The 20,421-nt window shown below is 51.6% G+C and overlaps 1 protein-coding gene across 1 annotated transcript; it reads right to left on the reverse strand.

Annotated features, from left to right (window-relative positions):
* Positions 1-415: 415 nt before the first annotated feature.
* Positions 416-11,219, reverse strand: LOC113890476 (chymosin). Its single transcript, XM_027538346.1, has 9 exons — positions 11,139-11,219; positions 8,056-8,206; positions 7,178-7,295; positions 5,992-6,110; positions 4,274-4,473; positions 3,580-3,693; positions 2,113-2,257; positions 1,399-1,497; positions 416-687 (listed from the first exon to the last, which is right to left on the reverse strand). The coding sequence occupies exons 1-9, from the start codon at positions 11,198-11,200 to the stop codon at positions 550-552; spliced, it is 1,146 nt and encodes a 381-aa protein (XP_027394147.1). The 5' UTR covers positions 11,201-11,219; the 3' UTR covers positions 416-549.
* Between the last annotated feature and the right edge of the window lie 9,202 nt (positions 11,220-20,421).

The raw sequence follows: 20,421 nt of genomic DNA on the forward strand, positions 1-20,421 counted from the left end.
CTCCAAATGGCGGTCAAGCCCTTCTCTTAACAGTCCATAGACCTAGAGCTATTCTCTCCCTGGGTGAACATTCTCTACTCAATTCCACCTCAAGTCCTTGTTCCCCAAGTACAGTCTCAGCCTAGAAAGGTCTTCCTTACTGCACTCTTTCCCTAAAAATATGTAGAATGAGGAAACAGGAAGACAAGATGGACCTTGTTTTTAAAATCCTGACCTGATTTTGAAATGGGCAATTTCCTTGTGAAGGTCTCCACCTATCAACTCCCCAACCCTCTAGGCATGTGGCCCAGGCTCTGCTGGACACACCACGTGACTGTCACATCCCACCCCCAGGCTCTGCTGGACACACCACGTGACTGTCACATCCCACCCCCAGAGCGGTGCAGGGGTTCAGCCCCAAAGGAAGCCAGACTTTGCAGAAAGACAACGTTTATTGAGAATCATCTGTCTGGAAACCTCATCTGTGTGTGTGCACATGTGCTCATGTACATGTGTGCATGTGTGTGTGCAGGTGTGTGGGGACAGTGAGGTTCTTGGTCAGCGATGTGATCAGATGGCTTTGGCCAGCCCCACGAGGTTGTTGGCCCTGTCAAAGACGCTGTAATACTCTCGGATGAAAACATCCCCCAGGATCCATTTCTGGGAATGATTTTCACTCTGGAAGCCACTGGTACAGAAGCCCTGGTCCTGGGAAAGGGAAGGGGGACATGAAGTTGGTTCCAACCCCAGTTGCTGTCTTTCCCTACCCCACCCCCTCAATCACCCTCTCATCTATTATCTCCTTTCACCCTTGAAATCACCTTTGGAGGTTAAGCAAACAAGTATCAGATTTGTCTGCTCAACAAATGAAGAAATTGATATTCAGAAATAAAGTGACTGAATCCAAGATCATCTAGTGGGTCCCCTCCCTCCTCACTTGTCCTCCCCAACCCCCCACCCTCCTGCTTTCAGCACCTACGGTCCTGATGACCACCCCCGCCCAGAGCAGGTCTGGGGACCCCAGGCCTTGACTGTTTGGGGTGCTGAGGATTAGGTTAAAGCTGAAGCCAGCAGGGCAGTAGGGACAAAGTTTGGGTGCCCACAAAGCCTAGGCTACTAAGAAAAATCCTAATCAAAGCCCAAGGCCCCAGGGCTTAGAAGCCAGCACAGTGGATGGAGATTCCTACAAGTGGCCCCCACCCTCCCTTGGGCCCTGGGATCTGTCCTTCTGGTTTGCCCTACTTCTCCCAGGATGAGGTTGCCCCCAGGACAGCCTCATCCTATTCCGAAGGGCCGGGTGGTCTAAATGTACAACCTGTTCTGTCCATCTAGACCTCGCCACTTATCACCAACCTGCCGAGTTGCCAAGAGGGAGGAGGAGAGCTGGGTGAAGCCAGGCTCCTCTCTGGAGATGCATACCTGGCTGGTATAGGCGGAGGGGGTCAGTGGGTACATTTTGCCATTGATCTCAAAGACCACAGTGGGCATGTAGCTCAGGTTGTCGCAGTCGATGTCAAACTAAAGAACAGAGGGAGGGAAGTCCTCTTAGGAGGGCCATGGGTGCGATCTGACTGCCAGAGGAAGTTAGAGGAAGTGTGATCTGACTGCCAGAGGAAGTTCCAGGCAGGACCCCTTGCTCTGCACTGGAGCTGAACAGAGAGGAGGATCTGCTATTCAGAGGATCCCAGGGAAGTTCTTGGATCTCAAGGGAGTCGCACTGATGGGGACCACCTGTCATCCAGCCCAGGGACAGACACCAGCTGGAGACAAGGCGGGGTTGGGCTCGATGTTTCCCTCCAAGCCCAGCCAGAGCTCCCAAGGACACTGGGAGCACTTAGCTGACAGGGAGAAAGCAGGGAGACTCATGGGTGGAGGGCATAGCAAAGCTCAGAGAGTCAGGGATGTGTGACCCTCTCTGGGGACAGAAGGTCAGACTGCTGTCACTGTGTGAGACATAGGAGCCCCAATGCCAAGTAGCCAAAGCTAGAAGAGCCAGGTCATCGTGAAGCCCACCCCCGCCCCCGCTGCAGGAGAGCAGGCCCCTCATCATTTCCCTTTGTCACTGCTTCCATGTGCAAAGGGGGTTCCCTCTCCAGAGGTTCTGGGGAGGTGGGGATAAGGGTCTGGGCTCACCTCATCGTACTGGTTCTGTGTGGCTCCAATGGCCTGCTGGATGTTGAGGATGTCGCTGCTGGGCCCGACCAGCTTGGAGGTGCCCGTGTCCAGGATGGCCTGACAGCCACCCTCACAGGCCACAACCACACCGCTGATGGTGACACTGCAGAGGGGAGACGGGGTGGCCTTGCAGCGGTCCAGCATCCAGCCCTCCCTCCTTGGACCCCTTCTAGCCTCCCCTGCCAGGAACCTTGGCAGAAAGGAAGCCTAGCCATCCCAGGTCCTTTTCTTTGGGTCCCTTCCTGGAGCCACCATAACTTCCTGAACTCAGAGGAAAAAAACCCAAATCACTTTCTCCCAACTCAGCAGTGGCTAAATGGAGGCCACCTGACCTTCTCTGGGACAGAAGAGTCAATGAAACAACAAAGTTACATGCACTAAGAGAGAAGGTAGGGGGAGCACCGCACGCTTTGCCCAAAGATCTGGTTTCCAGTTTTCTCCTGCCACGTCCTTGCTGCAGGTTCCCCAACCTTCCTGCACTCAGGCTTCTCATCTGCAAAATGGGTCCATTAGCGCCCCTTGACTTCCTTGACTTCCCCAGGGGATGGTCATGAGGTTCAAACTCGATGTTAGTAAATTGCAAAATGAAGATAATCATGGCACCACTCTACAGGATTTCAGTGAGGAGCAAATGAAGCAGTCACATTCTCGCCCAGCACAATGCCTGGCAGATAGTAGTGCTGGAAAAGCACAGTGCCCATGTTAAGCTGCTTCAGTTGTGTCTGACTCTTTACAACCCTGTGGACTGCAGCCCACCATGCTCCTCTGGCTATGGGATTCTCAGGCAAGAGTACTGGAGTGAGTTGTCATTTCCTCTCCAAGAGATCTTTCTGACCCGGAGATAGAACCCACATCTCATGTCTCCTGCAGAGGCAGGTGGATTGTTTATCACTAGCGCCACCTGGGAAGCCCCAGATAAGGCTTCCCTGGTAGCTCTGCTGGTAAAGAATCCACCTGAAATGCAGGAGACTCCAGTTTGATTCCTCAGTCTGGAAGATCCTCTGGAGAAGGGATAGACTACACACTCCAGTATTCTTGGGTTTCCCTGGTGGCTCAGATGGTAAAGAATCCACCTGCAATGCGGGAAACCTGGGTTCGATCCCTGGGTTGGGAAGATCCCCTGGAGCAGGGCATGCAACCCACTCCAGTATTCTTGCCTGGAGAATTCCATGGACAGAGGAGCCTGACAGGCTACAGTCCATGGGGTCACAAAGAGTTGGGACATGACTGAGCGACTAAGCACAGCACAGCACAATCTTGTTAATAAAGTGTAAATGAATGGTCAGCAATCTCACTATCAAGGACCCTTGGCCTTGGAGCGTCTGATTGAGACTCGGATGGGACGAGCTACTGCGCTGCGCCCTGGATCCCCGCGGCCCCACACTGGACCGGCCTCCGGCAGGGCCGCGGCTGCCCCTCGCCCACCTGTCCACAGTGAACTGCCAGTACTGCTGCACTGTCACGGGCACCCAGTGCAGGGACCCTGTGTAGTAGGACGGGTCGATGGCCCCCAGCGTGAGCATGCTCTCCTGGCCATTCCTGAAACCAGGGAGAGGCATGTTAGCGGGCCCTGACACCATGGCTCTGAGAAGAGGTATCCCAGCCCCACACAGGGCAGAGGCGATTCAGACCCCTCCCTGCTCTTCTCCCACCCCCAACTCCCACCTCCACCCCAGAGGCTTCAGATGAGCTCTCCCAGCTCTTCTCCCAGCTGCTCCAGGCTTTTCTCTAATATCTCCTGCGTACTGAAAGGAGAACCCTGAACTCCCTCAGAGCTTGCTATAAGCGTCTGAGAATCTCAATGACATGAGTAAATGATTACTGAGGCCTATCACTTTGGAAGGAAAAAAGAGGTTAAAATCCCTTATGCAGAGATAGAGTCAAGCTTGTTTTTTTAAATGCCAGAAATGAAGGTCAAACTCTGGCCCAGTGGACTCTGGCTGCATCCACAACCATGTTGGGGCCTTTAGACAGAGGGTTAGATGTGCCTGGAAACAAGGAGAGGTGTGCTTAGATGCTGGTGTCCTTGAATTGCAGTGTCCCCGAGAGGTAGCCCCTCCTCAGTCAACGGTCCCTGCCAGGCCATGGAAGGCCGGCCCAGGCTGGGTGCAGCTCCTACCTGTCCATGTAAACCGAGAACAGGTCTTGGGCCACCAGGTGCCTGTTCATCATGTTGTCAAACACGGGTATCGAGTACTCTGAGGCGAGCGAGGGGTAGGCCATCCCCAGGATCCCGTCGAATTCGGCATAGGTGAAGACGTCCCCGGGCTCCTGGGTGCTCAGGCCTACTGTCTGCTGGATGTCCACAATGTTGGAGACCTGCAAGAGAGACAGAGTGACCTCCACCAGGGGGCCCTGCGGTCAGAGGGCCCAGAGAGGGCTCAGGTCAAGCCCGTCTTCGTCAGCCCGCCCTCCCCTCTATGGGCAGTGTAGTTATGGGCGCTTAAGAGAAACGTTTCCCTTTTCAGCTCTGTGCTGTGGTTTTGAGGGAATGGGTCTGACGAGGCAGGGGGCTGATTGACAGCAGAAGAGAGGGCACAGGCGGGGGTACAGACAGCAGTGCTCATGGTGCAGAAATTGAGGGTGAGCTGAAAGAAGGGGATGAAACAAGGGCTGCTCCAAGGGACCCCTGCCTGTCCGCAGCCCTTCCATTGGCTGCACCCGGGGCGCCTCCCAGGGAAGCGCTGTGGGCGCAGCAGGATAGATAGAAAGAACATGCCCGCAGTGTGCATCTGAAAGACCTTGCTGCACATCCTTGCTTTGCCATGAGCTGTGTGACCTTGGACAAGTACTTCTCTGAGCCTTCGGGCTCACAGCAAAAAAGACTCCAGCCAGACCCCAGGAAGAACTCAAGGAAGAGCAAGCTGATGAGCACCCAGGGATACTGCTTGATTTTAATTTTATATGGTGGGTGAGGATGGAAGGAAAGATGCTAACGTGTATTGGGCACTTACTATGTGCCGGCCATTGAATCAAGTACTTCAGGAGGCAAAGAGGGCCGAGAGCAAAGGGAGCCCTTGTCCAGAGGACACAGATGCTTTCTGACTTGAAAGGAGGCGCTGCTCTATGACTTATAAAGTGAAGTCAAATCCAGAGAGGCGGAGACATGGGTCTGACAGCACCCACCATCACCTGCTGTGTGACTTCAAGCAAATTATCAGCTCATCTGATCCTCGGGTCCCTCGTCTGAACAATGGGGGTGAGACTAACTTCCTCAAAGGGTTGTTGCTACTGCTAAGTCACTTCAGTCATGTCCAACTCTGTGCGACCCCATAGACGGCAGCCCACCAGGCTCCCCCGTCCCTGGGATTCTCCAGGCAAGAACACTGGAGTGGGTTGCCATTTCCTTCTCCAATGCAGGAAAGTGAAAAGTAAAAGTGAAGTCGCTCAGTCGTGTCCGACTCTTAGCGACCCCATGGACTGCAGCCTACCAGGCTCCTCCATCCATGGGATTTTCCAGGCAAGAGTACTGGAGTGGGGTGCCATTGCCTTCTCCGCAAAGGGTTGTTGAAAGAACTAAATTTAAGATAAGATCACAGTGACTATGCCAAGGTTAAGTGAAAAAGGGGTTGGGAAGATGGAAACTGGACCCAGAGAAGCCTCTCGGGTGGGAGCTGACAAGGGAAGGAAAAGGGGAAGGGAGGGAGGGACACCCTGCAGCTGCTGCTGGCTAAAACCCCTCTCAGAATGCTCTCCCGGGGGGGCCACCCACAGGGACAGGACACAAAGAGCCCCTTGGCACCAGCTGTGGCACAGCCCAGAGCCAGGCTGTCTGGGTGGGGTGGTGGCTGGTGGGGAAGGAAAGGGGAGGACGGGCTGGCCCCAGGCTCCACTCACAGTGACGGTGTCATAGCCCAGGATGCCCTGCATGCTGCCTGTCCCGTAGTGGATAGACAGGGGCTTGCCCAGGTTCTGGAAGGTGGACGACTTTCTCGGGTCGAAGCGCTGGTGGTTTTCTGGAACACAGGCTCAGGGTTAGTGGGACCCAGAGCATCTTCTCTCCACTTGACAGTGCTGCTGCTAAGCTGCTGCTAAGTCGCTTCAGTCGTGTCTGACTCTGTGCGACCCCATAGATGGCAGCCTACCAGGCTCTGCCATCCCTGGGATTCTCCAGGCAAGAACACTGGAGTGGGTTGCCATTTCCTTCTCCAATGCATGAAAGTGAAAGTGAAGTCGCTCAGTCGTGTCCGACTCTAGCGACCCCATGGACTGCAGCCTACCAGGCCCCTCCCTCCATGGGACTTTCCAGGCAAGAGTACTGGAGTGGGGTGCCATTGCCTTCTCCGCTTGACAGTGCTAACAGGGGCTAAATCCTTACCAGCTCTCGTAAGAATATGGTCTCGATACTAACCATTCTCTCTATTGAAAATAAGCAGCCAGTTCTGTCTGGATCCCACAAAGCTCAGTCAAGAAAATTATTCTTTGCTGCTCAATCCACCTCTCTGACCCCCAGTGCTACCTTCATAATGTCCAAACAAAAAGAAAAAAGGAAAGCCCTCTCTATGGTTTCCAGAGACTAGCTTATACCAGCTTTGTAATTTCCAACAAGGCTCTTTGCTTCTCTCAACCTTGGTTTCTTCACCTGGTGAATAAGGATAAAAAGAGCACTGATCTCCCAAGATGGTTGGAGAAATAAGTTACTTACATATATTTAATGTTTTCTCAGTACCTCTCATTTTATTCTCTTAGAACCGACTGGCATGCTGTGGCCCTATTTTATAGAAAGAAAAACTGAGCACCCAGGAGGGTAAGGTGTCTGTCTTGACTCCTAACAGAGCCAAAAATATAAAACAAAGTTCCCCCGTTTCTAACTGGTGCTTTATACATCAGATCTGTGATTGGCACATCTACCCAGTCTTCGGCCAGTGGGAGGGTTGAGCAAGGAGGTAGGACACAACCCGGAGTCTGGGAATGTCCAAGCCAGCTCTCCCCACAACACACAGACACATCCCACCCCAAGCCTGGCCACCCTAACCACGACTGGCAGAGCGGAGGGCTGGGCGGGGCCAGGGGTGTCACTCACTGCAGGCATTGCTCTTGCAGTAGATAGAGGGTACCCAGAAGTCAGAGGAGCCAGTGTCAAACAGCACGGTGAACTCCTGGGGCGGGGTCCCGAGGTAGATCTTCCCAAAGTACTGACTCTGAGGACAGACAGCACCGGGTCAGGCTGGGAGCACCACGTGAAGGATTGGGGAGCATTGATGCCCAGCCTGGTGCCTGTTCGGTTCTGTAGGCTCCGTGATTTCTGCCACAAATCCTGCAACCCCTGCTGGAATCACACTAGAGCAAAATGTAAGCCCTGCCTGGTAGGGAGCCTGGGCCACCTGCCAGGGACAGGGACACAGAGGTGGGACACCGGCCAGGTACAGACCCCAGACCCAAGGTGCCTCAGTCACACCTCCTTCTGGCTCTCTCTGTGTGTCAAAACTGGGGCTCAGGTCGGGGTGGGGTTGACCTAGATAAGGAAACGAGGGCACCTAAGAGAAAAAGGGTGGGTTGTTTACTGAGTGACAGATGAGAGAGACAGGCTCCAGAAAAGAAGAGGGCATAGGGGGCACTCCTGTCATGTCCCAGGCAACTGACACCAGCTGCCCCCTCCCTGCCCCGGAAACCTAAGATGTGGGTTCCTTGGACCTGGAAAGTCAGGTGTGAGGCTGGATCTGGGCGCAGACCATGTGTCCCCAAGGGATGCTGTCTGCGGGCAGGTCATCCGGGCTCAGACCCTCGAAGGTGGGAGGACCAGTTTTGCAGGGCCTGCTGCTTCCTGAGAGTTACTGAGGGGTGGGAGACAGCCTCACACACCCCCACAGGGCTCTCTGGTTCCTGAAAGAGGGAAAGGGGGGTGGGGTGTCCATCACGCTGTATGGGGATCATTACTGGAAAGCTGGCAGAACCACTCACATCCAGGTAGTTGGTCAGGGGCACGCTGGCCACCTCCCCGAAGCCGGAGTACTTGCTGCTGATGCCATACTGCTGTTTCTGCAGGAAGTCCTCCAGAAGCCCATGCTCCTTCAGCGCCTTCCTCAGAGACTTGCCTTTGTACAGAGGGATCCTGAGGAGAGGGGAAGAATTAGTGATGAAGTGGGCATCTCCCCAGGGCCACCTAGCCTCAGAGGAGCCCAGAGGCTCTGGGCCCCATAAGTTACTTCTCCATTTTTGTATCATTACCTAAAGTAAAAATTGTGTTCTACATTAGCCCATGCTGGCCTTTACCAACTGCAATGCAATCTGATATTTACAACTCCTTTCTCTTTTTTAATGGTGGTGGAGACTCAATCGATGTATTTTATAAGCCACTAATGGGCTTCCCTGGTGCCTGGACTTCCATGGTGGCTCAAACAGTAAAGAATCTGCCTACAATACAGGAGACCCAGATTTGATCCCTAGTCAGGAAGATCCTCTGGAGAAGGAAATGGCAACTCACTTCAGTATTCTTGCCTAGAGAATTCTATGGACAGAGGAGCCTGACAGGCTACAGTCCATGGGGCTGCAAAGAGTCAGACACGACTGAGCAACTAACACACACAATGAGTTTGCAGCTCCGCTGTTTGAAAGACACTCGGCATATTCTCATTCAGTCTCCAATTCTTGCTGTGGACCTACTATGTGCCAGGCACCATATGGGGTACCAGGGACACATGAAAAAGGTTGTCTCTACCCTCCAGGAGCATACTGTGTGGGGAAGAAAATGGTGTCCCCCACACTCTGGAAAAAGCTATGACTATGCTCCCACCCTTGGCCAACCCCTGTTCTCTGCTTTCTGGGCAGCCTAACATGGGTGGAATTTTTTCAGACTGTTTCTGCACAGAGCATGGTCCCCAGTGAATATGATTAGAGTTTAGATGATAGATGATGGAGGCAGATCAGCAGGAAGAGAACCAAGAAGGAAAACAGCAGAAGCTGCTTGGAGACTTGGTCTCCGGCAGCTGGTGGCTGGTCAAGGCCCTCTGAGCTTCAACTGTTGTGCAAAATGGATTATCTCTTCCTTTCCAGCCACTCTCGGGCACTGCTGTGGATGAACTGAGTGACTTAACCTCTCCAGCTCTTAGTTTCCTCTCCTGCAGAGTGGAAGACTAGAGCATGATCCTTCCCAATGTCACCCAGCTCTGAGTCACGTGGTCCTTCTCCTTGGGGCTGTTTTAAGGACAACTGGAGCCTACAGGTGTGAAAGAGCTTTGAGAGTAATAAAAGGGAAGCAGGTTTAACACTCATAAAGAAAATGGGTTTTCTCACGTTGTTCACGTCTCAAAAGGATCCCATATGGAATGCCTCGTATATTAATGACGGTCTCTCCTCTGGTGCCTCCCGCCCCCAGCCCTCATGTGTGACTTTGGCTGGGACCTGATCTATTGATAGAAATAAAAGGTTCTCCAGACGTTTCCCAGCCTTTGTCTCTGATGACAGAAAAGGACTTCAGCCCGAAAGGAAGGAGGTTGGGTTGAGCTCCTGGGAGCAAGCCCACAGCTGTCCTTTCCCATGTCCCCATGTCTTTCTGCTTGTTCCAACTCTGGTTCCCAGTCAGCTCAAGATCCACAGGCTGAGTGCCTGGTGACTCTCACAGTAGTAGCTGCGACTCTGCTGATCTGTCTCGGCACAAGACCCACAAAGCCACCCTCAAGGCAAGCAAGGCTTGAAGGCAGTCTACTGCCCCGTGCTAAGAACCAGGAATACAGCCCTGAACGTTTGCAGCTCCAGCCACCACAGAAACCTCCACCTCACTTCTGCCTCCAGATGCCATGCTGAGCCGGCCAGGTGCCTGGCACTTGAAAGAACTTCACTTTTAAGACCGCCACCTGCAGCCCCCACTGGTGAAAGGCACCAGACCCCTTTTTAGGGACCCTGCTTCCCAGGGATGGATTCAGATTTCCCTGGGCTCGGGCCTTGACAGAGTTAGAACCTGGGAACCAGAGGTAGTGTGGTGTCATGGCAAGAGTGCCAGTCCAGGGGACTTCCCTGGTGGTGCAGTGGTTAAGAACCCATGCTTCCGCTGAAGGGGGCACAGGTTCAATCCCTGGCTAGGGCACTAAGAGCTCAGATGCTGCACGGTGTAGCAAAAAAAAAAAAAGTGACCGTCCACCTAGAACCAAGTCTGTCTCCTTCGTACCTAACCACAAGGCCTTGGACAGCTCAAGGACCCTTCCTGAACAGCAGTTTCCTCACCTGTGAAATGCAAAAAATATTATCTACCTAATCCCTGAGGCTTAGTGAGAGTATAGGTAAAGCCCTAGTTAAGTGTCTGGCATCTAGTAGCAAGCACTTAATAAATACCACTTATAATTTTGGGAGAAAACCTGGAAACTTCACCCACAAAGGATGTGGCACAACAGAGAACTTTAACAGATGCACACATAACTCTTAAAATGTGCCAGGCACTCTTCAGAGCCTTTTATAAATACTAACTCATGTACCCCTTATGAGGGCTTCCCTGGCGCATTGGGTAAAGAATCCGCCTGCCAATGCAGGAGACTTGAGTTTGATTCCTGGGTAGAGAAGATCCCCTGGAGAACTGAATGGCAACCCACTCCAATTTTTGCCTGGAGAATCCCATGGACAGAGGAGCCTGGTGGGCTGCAGTCCATGGGATCACAAAAAGTCAGACATGACTTAGCGACTAAACAGCACCAACTTACCCCTCAGGACAACCCTATGAGGTGGATACTTCTGTCATCCTAAATTTACAAGTTTACCTTACGTTCATGATGAAGCTGAGGATGAGGCAGTTTGACTCCAGAAGCTGTGTGCTTAATTCCCACACAGCCCATCTGACCCCCTGTTCTTGTTCACCACACCCTGAAGAATAGGGGAATGCTTTAGAGGAAAAGGCCCCAACATAAAAGGCAAAACTGACTGATAACGATTATCCCAGGAACCTGCAGCATTTCCTCGAGGTCTCCCGAGGGGAGCCGATGGCTGGAAGACGAGGGAGACCCACTCAGAGCAGATGCATGCGATGCCCATTCCCTCCCCTGGGGCCTGACACTCACCTGGTGATCTCAGCGCCCTGGGAGAGAGCGAAGACAGCAAGTAGCACCACGAGACACCTCATCTTGGATCTGGGTCCAGCCGCTGCTGTAGCCAGGGCCCACTCCCACAGCTTTTATAGAAGGTACGGGGCTCCCTCTGGCTGGGAGCCCAAGCTGCAGAGATAGCCCCTAAATTCGGGCCACTCCACAAACACATTAAGATAGCACCCAGACTACACAACACCCACTCTGATAAGGGCCACGGGTTCCACCACCCCGGGGACTTCAAAGTTGAAGGGTACGCATGCCTGATCTTCAGGCTAGGAAATGTCATGCAAGCCTCCGTGACCTGATTTCCCCTTTCAAACAGGACTTCTTGAGCTAACACAGGTGGGGCCACTGCCAAAGCCCTATCTCATGTCCCACCTTGTGGTCAGTAAAGAGGCCTGTTCTCAATGGGCGCCTTCCAACCCTCGATGACTCCCTTTCCTGGGCCTGACTTCACAGGAGTCCCAACCTGCCCTGTCCAGGGATCTCCCAGCCCAGGTTTCCAGAAGCCACTCAGTCCACTCCCCAAGGGGCATCTGATGCCAAGGGTGCTTGTTCAGTCTGTCACCTCCATCTAAGAGAGATGCCGGGGCTTCCTTGGTGGTCCAGTGGTTAAGTCTCCATGCTTCCAATGTGGGGCGAGCGGGGTAGGGGGCGTAGGTTCGATCCCTGGTCAGGGAACAAAAATCCTGCATCCTGCATGCTGCGTGACATGGTCAAAAAAATAAAAATAAAATAATTTTTAAAGCTCCAAAAAATAAGAGAGATGCAGGCCCAAGACCCCTGCTCCCTGCAAGGCTGTGGCCCTTGGTTCCATGTTAGAAGGATGTTGGGAGGGGAGGGGTAGATGCCAGATCCCATGAGCCACTGGGAGGCCTGGGGAAGGTGGGCGGAGAGGGCAGATGCGTGCCACACACAGAGGAAAAGGAGGAAGCTACGACATGATGGTCAGGTTTGGGGGATGGGTTAGGCGTCAGCCACACACAGGGGACCTGGAAGAGTCTCTCAGGGGCACACGTGCAGGCGCTTGTGACAAGTAGAGGGTCCCAAGGTCCAAGCCAGACGTGCTCTCAGGCCTGGAGCCTGGGAGAAAATCAGGGCTAAAGGGAAAACAAAGACACAACCACAAAAGTGGAGGAGATCACATCCCAGGTATGAAGGGAGACTAGGAACTGAAAGATCAGGTTCAAGTCAGGTTAAGGCAGGGGCTTTGGGACGATGGATGTGAGGGAGACTGAGGTACCAGCCACCCACACTCTGCAGGGCAGAGGTCTACAAAGTGAGGTAGGCCTGATGAGGTGGAAGATCGGGGCATGGACCTGGAGTAGAGAGGACAGGCTGGGCAGTAGAGAGGTGGACCCTGGACACAGGGAGGTGAGGTGGTGGGGGACTCTGAGAGGGACAGATCCAGAAGTTTATGTATTTGACTTGCAAAGGCCTCAGGAGGCCAGTTGACAGGGGACCTGTGTATTTTATGACAGGCCTTAGGAAGACAAACAGGGAAAGATTGAAAGCAGGAGGAGAAGGGGGCAGCAGAGGATGAGATGGTTGGATGGCATCATCAACTCAATGGACATGAGTTTGAGCAAACTCTGGGAGATGGTGAAGGACAGAGAAGCCTGGTGTGCTGCAGTCCATGGGGTCACAAAGAGTCAGATACGATTTAGCAACTGAACAACAAACAACAGGAGGGCAGGCATACCCCATCCTGGCCATGGCAGTGCTCCACCCCCATGTCCTTTCCCAGCAGGCCAGGACATTGCTGCTTCCCAGGCCCCAGGAAGCAGCCATGGGCACATTCACTATTCCAAAAACACCCTAACAGCATCATCACGGCACCCTCCCTTTCCAAAAGCCAGGGAAGTAGAGAGAAAATAACACCACCAAATGGTACAGTGTGTTCCTTGTTTCCTTCCCTGAGGGGGCTGTCCTGCCAGACCAGGGCCTTCATGTCCTCTCTCAGTGGCCCTGCATCCAATCAATGCTTCTCCCCAACACATCAACACCCAGCATGACCCTTGGTGGGCTTCCCTGGTGGCTTAGATGGTAAAGAATCCGTCTGCAATGTGGGAGACCTGGGTTCGATCCCTGGGTTGGGAAGATCCCCTGGAGGGGTAATGGCAACTCACTCCGGTATTCTTGCCTGGAGAATCCCATGGACAGAGGAGTCTATGGGGTTGCAAAGAGTCAGACATGACTAAGCAACTAAGCACAGCACAGCATTGACACATGGTGGATGCTCAATAAATGCTTGGTTGAGCAGATGAATGGACAATTGATCTTGCCACCACTTAAGGAATAAATAGACGGTCGCATCTTTGTCATGTCCTCAGATGAGGAGATGGAGGCTCGGAGAGGTTAGAGTTCTTGCTCATAAGGAAAAAGAGCTTGAACATAAAAAAATCGGAAAAAGAGCTTGAACATAAAAAAAATCCTGTCACAAGACTCCTGGTCTGATGTGCTATAGCTTACCACAGGGCCTAACAAGTTATGGGGGCAAGAGCGGGGTGGGTCATGAGTTTACAATGTCAAGTCTGGGGCAGCACTGCTTCAAGCTCACTGCTCACAACCTCTGGACATCCCTTGGGACAGTCATACTTATGAGCAGTGGGCCCATCTGTAGCATCTGGGGCTGGGACCTGTGGGTGTCAGCACATGAGGCAGGAGTACGGTACCCCACCCCCCCAACATCTCCCCCCCTACCAGCTCCACGTTGCCAGTGGCCCAGCATGACCCAGCAGCAAACACTCCTGGACAATAAGCCTTGAAACTCAGGCTCAGCCCCCTCTCCCCTGGAGGGTGACCCTCAAAGCCAAGAACCAAAGCACTGGTTTTTCCGTGTTTATTCACAAGATTGGGATCATTCTAACAGCATTCAAGTGCACGCTATCAGGAAGGCTGCCTCAGACTGCACAGGATGTTAGGATTGTTAGGACTGCTAATCCCCGGGAAGCAGGCCAAACACTTCAAAAAGCTTTTTGAAAAGCCACGATAAGATTTCATCAGTGGTTACCCAGAGCCAGGTGGGGACAACTCTCCTTGGTCTAGATTCCTTGTGTCGGGGAACTGACCCACAAAAGTGGTTCAAATGAAATCAGGGCCCAGGGACAGCCACTCCAGGGTACCCAACATTGTGACCTCCACTCAGACGTAAGCAGCAACAAGGTCAAACATGCACCCTTCCCTGAGCATCTCCTATGAGCTCACACTGTGTGGAGATGGGGGGCTTATTTCATCTCCACCTCCAGGGAGCCCACAGTCAAGTGGAGGAAAGATTGATTCTGGTTGGTGACCCTGCTGTGATCCAAAGAACCAGGCACCTCTTCTACCAGCATTGGTTTGCAGGGGAGCATGGTTTCTGGAAAGTATGTGTGGGACAATCCTGGGCTTGAACCCTGGCCATGTGGGGGTGTGACCTTGAGTGAATCCCTTTACTTCTCAATGCCTCGGTTTCTTCTTCTGTAGACTAGAGACAGTGACACTGAGAGGGTCATGTGAGGGTCAAAGATAAGAGTCTAGTGCTGCTATTCGTTAGGCATCCTACAAATGGGTGGCATAAACGACTGAGGTTGTGTGACCTTGAACATCTCAGTCATTCCCCAGCCTCAATTCTTCGTCTGTGAAATATGGGCTTCACAAGCTCACAGAGCCGGTCTCAATCTCTGCTGTGTCCAAAACAGCAGTTCTTTTTCCTGCTCTAGGAGTCAACTGAATTTCTGCACTGTGCCCCCAGCCTTCCAGACTGAGGGGCCAGTTAACCTCAGCCGTTTTTGCAGCGCCCCGCAGGTGTGCTTTGATGCACATGACTCTCCAGCTGGTCAAGTTTGCAAGGGGTAGGGGGTGCGTGGCGGTCTTCCTTTGTCTCTACCTGGGTTCCTGTTGCCTCCATATCTCACCTGAGCCAACCCAGTCTTCTGGAAGTCGCTGCGGTCATATTCCCCCAGACAAATCACACGGACCCTCCACCCTGACCTTGCCTTCTCCCTGCACCACCACCAAGAAGCAGGATCTGGGTCCCCACCACTCAGAATCTGCCTGCGTCCCCTGCCTCTGCTTCTACATCCTCTGAGGGGCCTCAGGTCCTTCCAGGGCTTCAGGAGAAACGTCCTGCTCTGCCAGTCCCTTCTGCTTTCTGCCCTGCCCACGTCTTCCCTAAGGCAAACAGAGGCAGAGCTGGCTTTTCCTTTCCTGAGGAAAAGAGAAAAGAGAAAATGGGAGGATTTTTTTAAAATAATAGATCAGTACCTCAAAATATTATTCAAAATATGATTCTTGGGGGTGCATCCTCTTAGTTTGACCACATGACCCTCCCAGCACCAAAACCCTATAGTTAAGCAAAGATGACCACATTACATCCACACTCAGCAAGCCTCGGGCTGAAGAAGATGGGAGGAGTCCAGGGGTCTTTAATGCAGGACAGAGGAACTGCAACGGCTCACCGGAGAGAGATCTCAGAAGGCCGGAAACCTGGAAAACACGTTGGAAAATACTGCTGGCACACGTGGAAGTCCCCACCCTTGTCCCCTCCTGACCACAAAGGGATCCCTGTGAGTGACATACTGGCCAGTCCTCCAGTCTTGGTCAGCAGAAATCTGGGACAGACCAACTCCCAGACTCCAAACCCATACCTCTGTTTGTTCTGCATCAAGTGACCTGAGCCCTGGGAATGTCTGCCCAACACATCACAGAATTGCTGGGTCCTCTCATGAGAACACTGGGGCTGGGGACCTGGCCCCCGCACACACAGGAGAGCACATTGTGAGTTATGGGAAAATGCAATGGGGAAGCCCATTCCAGCTTCCTGAATAGAATGGGAGAGAGGGAGGGGTAAAAGTGACCTCCCCCAACTCCAACGCAGGACTCAGGATCCCCAGCAAACCAAGTCTCTGGATCCCTGGGTCATGCATCTTAAGATCGTGTTTTGCTTTATAAACACAATTTTAAGGAATCACCAAATAGTTGGGAAAGAGGATTTGGTCAACATTAAGTAATAGTTTTGTATTGATGTCAATTTCTGGCTTCAATACTTGTTTTTTTACGTGTTGTTTAGTTGCAGGAATTCTTTGCATATTCTGGATGTTAACCTCTTATTAGGTATTTGGTTTGCAAATATTTTCTCCCATTCAGCGGATTGCAGTTTCACTCTGTTGACGTGTCCTTTGATATACAAATGTTTTTTGTTTGTTTCGCTATAATCTAATTTGTTTCTTTGCTTGTACTTTTGGCATCAAATGCAAGAAATCATTGCCAAACCCAATGTCATGAAGCTTTTGAAGTTGAAGTTTTGGATTGAGTTCTCCTCCCCAACTATTTAGTGATTCTTTAAAACTGTATTTATAATGCAGACATTCATGATCTCAAGATGCATGACAGAGAGATTCTGTGTTGCTGTCCTGCAGTGGCTCGTGTTCTCCACGGCCAACTTCTCTGTCCCCTTTAGCCCTGGTTTGTCCCATCATGTTGTGCAGGCATCTTGTGAAAGTGGAGGAACCGTTGGGAGGGGCCTGGTTTCTACCAGAGAATCTTCGCATCCCTTTCTTCTTCTCTTCCCCCCACTTTTCCTCCTCTTTTCAACTCCCTACTTGAAAAGCAACCCCACATGGGATTTAGGAGTGACCTGCCAGCCCCTCTTCCCAAAACCCAAGCTCAATAGCTTTCCCTGGAGTGGGGCTCTGGGTATTGAGTAGCATGCTCCATTGCTGTTTGGTTTCTAACTTCTGAATGTGCTGAATGTCAAATTTATGACTATGGGATTTATTTGAAGAGGTCTTTGGATTGTCTCAGTCTTTAAAATCTTTTTATTTAGAAATAATTTAGAAATGAATTGTACGGAAATAGTACAAAGAATTCCTGATACCCTCAACTCAGATATCAAAAATGTTGAAATCTGACCACACCTGCTTTATTTTCTCTTATATGGTGTACTTAGAGAAGTCAGATTCATAAAGACAGAAAGCAGAATGGTGGTTGTCAGGGCCTGGGGGGAGGAAGGAAATGGGGCATAATTGTTTAATGGGTATAGATTTTTCAGTTTTGCAAGATGAAAATAGGTCTGGAGATGGAGGTAATGATGGCTGCACAGAATGCAAATGTACTTAATGCCCCTGAACTGTACACTTAAAATGATTAGCATGCTAAATTTATGGTATGTGCTTCTTGGTATTTAATCACTAAGTCGTGTTCGACTTTTTTGTGACCCCATGGACTATAGCCTGCCACGCACCTCTGTTCATGGGATTTCCCAGGAAGGAATACTGCAGTGGGTTGCCATTTCCTCCTCTAGGGGATCTTCCCCACCCAGGGATTGAACACGAGTCTCCTGCATTGGCAGGGGGATTCTTTACCACTGAGCCACCAGGGAAGCCCCTTAGTGGACAGTAGGCATTAAAAAAACATAAGCTCTTATTATTAATATTTTTCTCCTCTCTTCTAATCACCACCAAAAACATACAGAGTGGATATCTTTACCCATATTTTACAAATGAGAAAAATGAAGCTTAACAAAGTTGTCACTTACCCAGCTCCCAAATCAGAATAGGATACTGCCAGGATTTCAATCCAGGACCAGTTTGACTCCAAAACCCATGATCTTTCCATTCCACCCTGCTTGGGTCTCATTTAATGGATGAGAAACCTGAGGATTGGTGACACTGAGCACTAGGAGAAAGCTCAGATGCCCACAGGGGCCAGGCAGGTAATGGAGAAATCATCTGCCAAAGATTCTACCAGAGAATCTTCGCTTTAACTAAATTATGGGTAAAGCAAGTCATATGATATGCGCCTATATGGTACTCTAGACTGTGTTTCCAATTCTAATTTTTAAAGTAAATATCAAAAAATAGAAATACACAGTTAATTTAATTGCCTTCCAAAAATTTTAAGCATAACGCAGCCAGCGCTGTGTAGATCAAACAAATTATTTTCAGATCAGATGGAAACCCTGGTCACTCGGTGGCCACCCTAAGGAAGGTGTGGCAGAGACCTCGACACAGGTGTGGCGAGTTCAGATGTGTCTAAACAACCCTCTACAGCTGAATACCACACCCTCCAGTTAGTGCCACTGTGGGAACCCAATTCCAGGATGCCAGGATTCATCATTTTCTAAGAGGTATAAGAAATGTAGGGGCTTCCCACATTCTCAAATGGTAGAGAATCTGCCTGCAATGCAGGAGACCCGAGTTCGATCCCTGGGTCTGAAAGACTCCCTGGAGAAGGAAATGGCAACCCACTCCAGTATTCTTGCCTGAAAAATCTCATGGACAGAGGAACCTGGCAGTTTTCAGCCCACAGGGTCGCAAAGAATCGGACATGACTGATGGACTAACACTTCCACTTTAACACTTTGATAGGAAATGTGGGTTTGGGGGAAATATACCAAATTTTAAATACAAGTCACTTTATTTACACTGTGCAGACAAAATAAGACAGGTCTGCAGGCAAGCCCACATCGTCAGCCTCCAGTGAGCCTCCTCACTCTCGGGCAGAGCCCAGACTCAAAAGAAATCCTAACTTCTAGGCTGTGATGGAACCAACCTGTGATTTTTCCAGCCCAGAACTGGAGCGGGAGGCACAGAGGAGAAAGGATGGGCTGAGTGAAGGCAGTTGCAGGATGCCCAAGCCTGACAGAACCCGCCTGAAGAGGCAAGTCTACAGACAACCTGACTTCATGGCTCATTTTTTCTTCCCTCAGTCAGATCTTTGCCTGAAGCTACACCGGAAGACCTGTGGCAGCCCGTTGTCAAGGGGAGGATTGCATGACAGCCGGCCACGCTAATTAAAGGGGATTTTTTTCCTCCCAGATGAATGTGTGTTTAAAATATCAAATATTAATCACTGGCAACATTAATTTATAATAATGCTTGTCTCCCTTTCAGCTTCCAAACCGACATCTGGCATGACTGCTTTGAAACTGACACCCGCTCCATCGCGGGAATTATAAATAGCCTGGGTTAAAATCTTCACCTTGAACCAAACAGGCTGACTCCATGCGGCGGATTATGGAATGAAGGGGGCTGCCTTGGGCACTAAAGTCCTGGGTGGGTCTATTTGGGATGGTGTTTAAAACTTTTAAAAAAAATTAAAAAGACATCAGAGGTGTACTGGGAGGGAGGGTTCTAGAGTGGCTCTGATGGCTTCCTCCCTGGAGGAGGTCAGCCTGCCTCCCACCTAGCCCATTTCATGCTAGGTGAGGTGGGATGGGGCACAGGCTGTTTCATCCTGCACTAAGTTCAACACCCAGTTTCTGTACTTGCTCTTGGTGACTGATTAGTGCAGACACCATCCTTTATTGAAGGGGCACAAAACCCACTTTCTATGGGCAGAAAAAGTCCTCTATCAGCCTGCAGAGTGCTGTCCGTACACAAGCTCACTGGGCCTGGGATTCGCACCACCTCATTCCAGCCTCACGACAACCCTGCAAAGGGAATCCCAGTGGGAACGCCATTTCACTGAGGAGGAAGGTTAAAGAAGCTGTTTCCCTGAGGTTCCCCAGGCAGCTAGTGGTGGGCAGAGCCAAGATCACCCCAAGAAGAGGGAGTCCCTGGGGTCTCCTTGCTCAATACCTTTCCAACATTCTTCCTGTGGCTAAAACCCCAGCTTCCTAAGGGTCCCCTTTCCAGGAATTAGGACCCAGCATCTCTGCGATGGAACACAGGACTCTGGGTACCTAATGAACAACCCCCACCGTGCTCCACCACCAGGGAGGGTTGGGGCCACATTGCTGTGGGGTCTACCTCACAACGAACTGGCGAGATGGCCAGAGTTGCTGTCCACATGTAGCAGAGGTGCAAACAGACTCTGAGAGCGGCCTCAGCCCTAACAGAGCTGAGCTGAGAATCTGAGCCTTTGGCCCCAGTGTCACCGGGAGGGGCAGGACCATCAGACGGAAGGGCAGAGGGAGGACAGAGCATGCCGTGGAGGGCAGAAGGCAGGTGGGGGCTGGGGAGGGCAGCATCTGGGAGGGAAGCTGGGAGATGCTAGGGGCAGCACAGGACCCTATTTCTGATCATCCCAAGCTCCCCAGGGGCTCAGGACATCTCTGGGGCAAACAGCGAAGCCCTTCCTGGCCCCCAGACTTTGCCATCCCCATGGGTCTCCCCTGGCCCAGGGCTCCTAGGACAGTGCAGGCTGTCCGGGGCCGTGGTGGCTGTAGGTAGCCTCGCCCAGGATCAGAAGTGCCCACAGGCCCTCATGGAAGGAAGGAACAAACACCTGGAGAGCAGCCCACCGACAGCACTCCTTAGTTACCTCACAGCTG

The sequence above is a fragment of the Bos indicus x Bos taurus genome, chromosome 3 (genome assembly GCF_003369695.1).
Source record: "Bos indicus x Bos taurus breed Angus x Brahman F1 hybrid chromosome 3, Bos_hybrid_MaternalHap_v2.0, whole genome shotgun sequence".
In the NCBI taxonomy this organism is placed as follows: Eukaryota; Metazoa; Chordata; class Mammalia; order Artiodactyla; family Bovidae; genus Bos; species Bos indicus x Bos taurus.